At 47.3% G+C, this 2,112-nt stretch overlaps 1 protein-coding gene across 1 annotated transcript; it reads right to left on the bottom strand.

Moving 5' to 3' along the window:
- Positions 1–143: 143 nt before the first annotated feature.
- On the bottom strand, positions 144–1,546 carry Pmar_PMAR021529 (sentrin/sumo-specific protease, putative; the record flags this gene model as incomplete). Its single annotated transcript, XM_002781286.1, has 7 exons — positions 144–244; positions 314–386; positions 436–551; positions 606–726; positions 838–949; positions 1,000–1,087; positions 1,139–1,546. Coding segments are annotated over 7 exons (1,019 nt in total), but the record flags the coding sequence as incomplete, so codon positions are not given.
- Positions 1,547–2,112: the final 566 nt, after the last annotated feature.

Here is a 2,112-nt window from a genome sequence, read left to right as displayed (position 1 = left end):
TACAGTGCAAGTAGGTGTGATAACCGCATCACGTCGTTGCCATTCACTAGGCTTCCGTAATGGGGCATTAGAACCCTTATCCTTATGCTCATCCTCGATATAACGAGATATGTAACTACGTTATATGAGTACCGACATTATACCGGTTCCATGTGTACTCGTAAAACTTCGGATGAGATGCTCCAAGTGAGTCATAGTAGCTCAGTGTACAATCCTTCAAGTCTACCACACCAAGGGCCCAGTGCTGAAGAGAAGGAGGAAGATTCGAGCAAGCTCTCATCGACCAAGTTATCAGACGATGAACTGTAATTACTGTTTTCCCAACATGGATTGGCACTATCATCATATCGAAGGAGAAGATATCAGCATGCCGCCGCTTGGACCACCTAAGACAGGGATCACGATGGACTCTCTCCTGCTGCTGGTGTATTATACCTCGCAACTGATTTGTACGAGTATGCGCCTGAGGCATTGGAGCTGAGCTTCTGCCAGAAGAACGAGTTCCAAAGGAATGCTCGTGGGAGCTTCCTTTTATGACGATCACTCCGATCCTATGATATAAAACCTTTTTGTGTACTCTATATGTACTAACCTATCATCATTACCTGTAGCATCATGAAGTAATAGTTGACCACCTCATCATTGAGCCATCGTCCCTGCTGTAGGCACGACAGTGCATGTGCTGTTATGTCGATATTATACTGTTTGGGGGCCAGTAACTCTGACCTGCACAAGTGCACTCCATCAGCTAACACCCATAGCAGTGTGCATAACAAATAAACGGCGACATACTGTTATTACAAAGCTATCGATGATCATGAGCGATACTACTACTACCCTGTCCGGCACAGCAATGCCCTAGCATCCATACGTTCCTCGTCAGTTAATATCATCCATGATGGTCGTCTCAGTACAGCATGATCAGGTACTTCGACAGCAACTTCCGGAGCTGTAAGGGGATATTGGAATGACGACATAACACGTGGTGTACCGTAATACCTTTCTTCTCATTATCTTTTCTCAATGACAACTCTTGGGTCTTGAGTTTATTATAGTCCTCTTGAAGATCAGTTTTCTTCTTCTCGAACTAGAAGCGATAACATGACTGGGCAGTTCAACGAAGACCCAAGAGCCTTACCTCTTCCATTTTGACAATATATCCCTCCGAGGCAGCTGACTGCTCTGCAGCCTGCCTATACTCATCGAGAGTGTACTCTTTACTAGGTTTATTCTGCTCAGCATCTTGTTTTACTGATGTGTACTTCATTGCTGGACGGGTCTCCGGGGTTTGATGCCGCCAACACCTCCTCCTGGTCATGATCTCCTTAATACCGCTATTAAAAGCCACTTTAGGTCGCGTCTCCACCATTTGTACAGCATGATGGTCATTCACAGTACCACCATTGAATTGCAGAGAGTGAAGACAGGCAGACGTGAGGATATCATTGCGCATCTGGAGATCATCCATCCTCCTTTGCCATTCCGCCTCATCCGTTCGATCAATGGATAGCAAAGCCAATGCGGGGTCGCTCGCCCGACGCTTCATCAGTGACGGCCCACGATCGGATGCTGGGATGTTTCCAAGGGACAATCTTCGACAAACTGCTGAGTCTAGGTTCACAGAGGTAGCAGGAGGACCAGGGAATGTATCCATGAATAAATGATAGCTAGGCAGACATGCTTCTATATCAAGCAATACGCCATTATTATCAGTGGATGCTCGCCTCCCCAGATGGCTATTTCGATTCGCATTCTTGCTATGCAACGTAGTATGTGGTGGTCGCCTGAACAGAATGCTAGGTAGAGTATTAGACCTCTACATCTCCGTTACCAGACCGAATTCATAGCCGTGGATGAGTGTTCCGCAGCTGTCGTTCGCTGATGATAGCCATAGCCCTCAGACGCCTGCCTCCGTCGCGTTGTTGGCCTGCTGTGTTCCTCTGGCGTGTCATCATCTACTCTAGGCCTCTTCCTGCTCACTAATGATTTGAAGGTATTAGCAATGATGGAGCCCAGCCGTCGCCAGGAGGATACTCCACACTTATCGTTTCCACCATCAGATAGTATCTTAGCCCTGGGCTGGGGTACTGTCGAGGGCATGGAGTCAAGCAA

This window comes from Perkinsus marinus (genome assembly GCF_000006405.1).
Source record: "Perkinsus marinus ATCC 50983 genomic scaffold scf_1104296942782, whole genome shotgun sequence".
NCBI lineage: Eukaryota > Perkinsozoa > Perkinsida > Perkinsidae > Perkinsus > Perkinsus marinus.
Note: the sequence above shows the minus strand (reverse complement) of the source record. Positions and strands in the feature narration are given on the sequence as shown.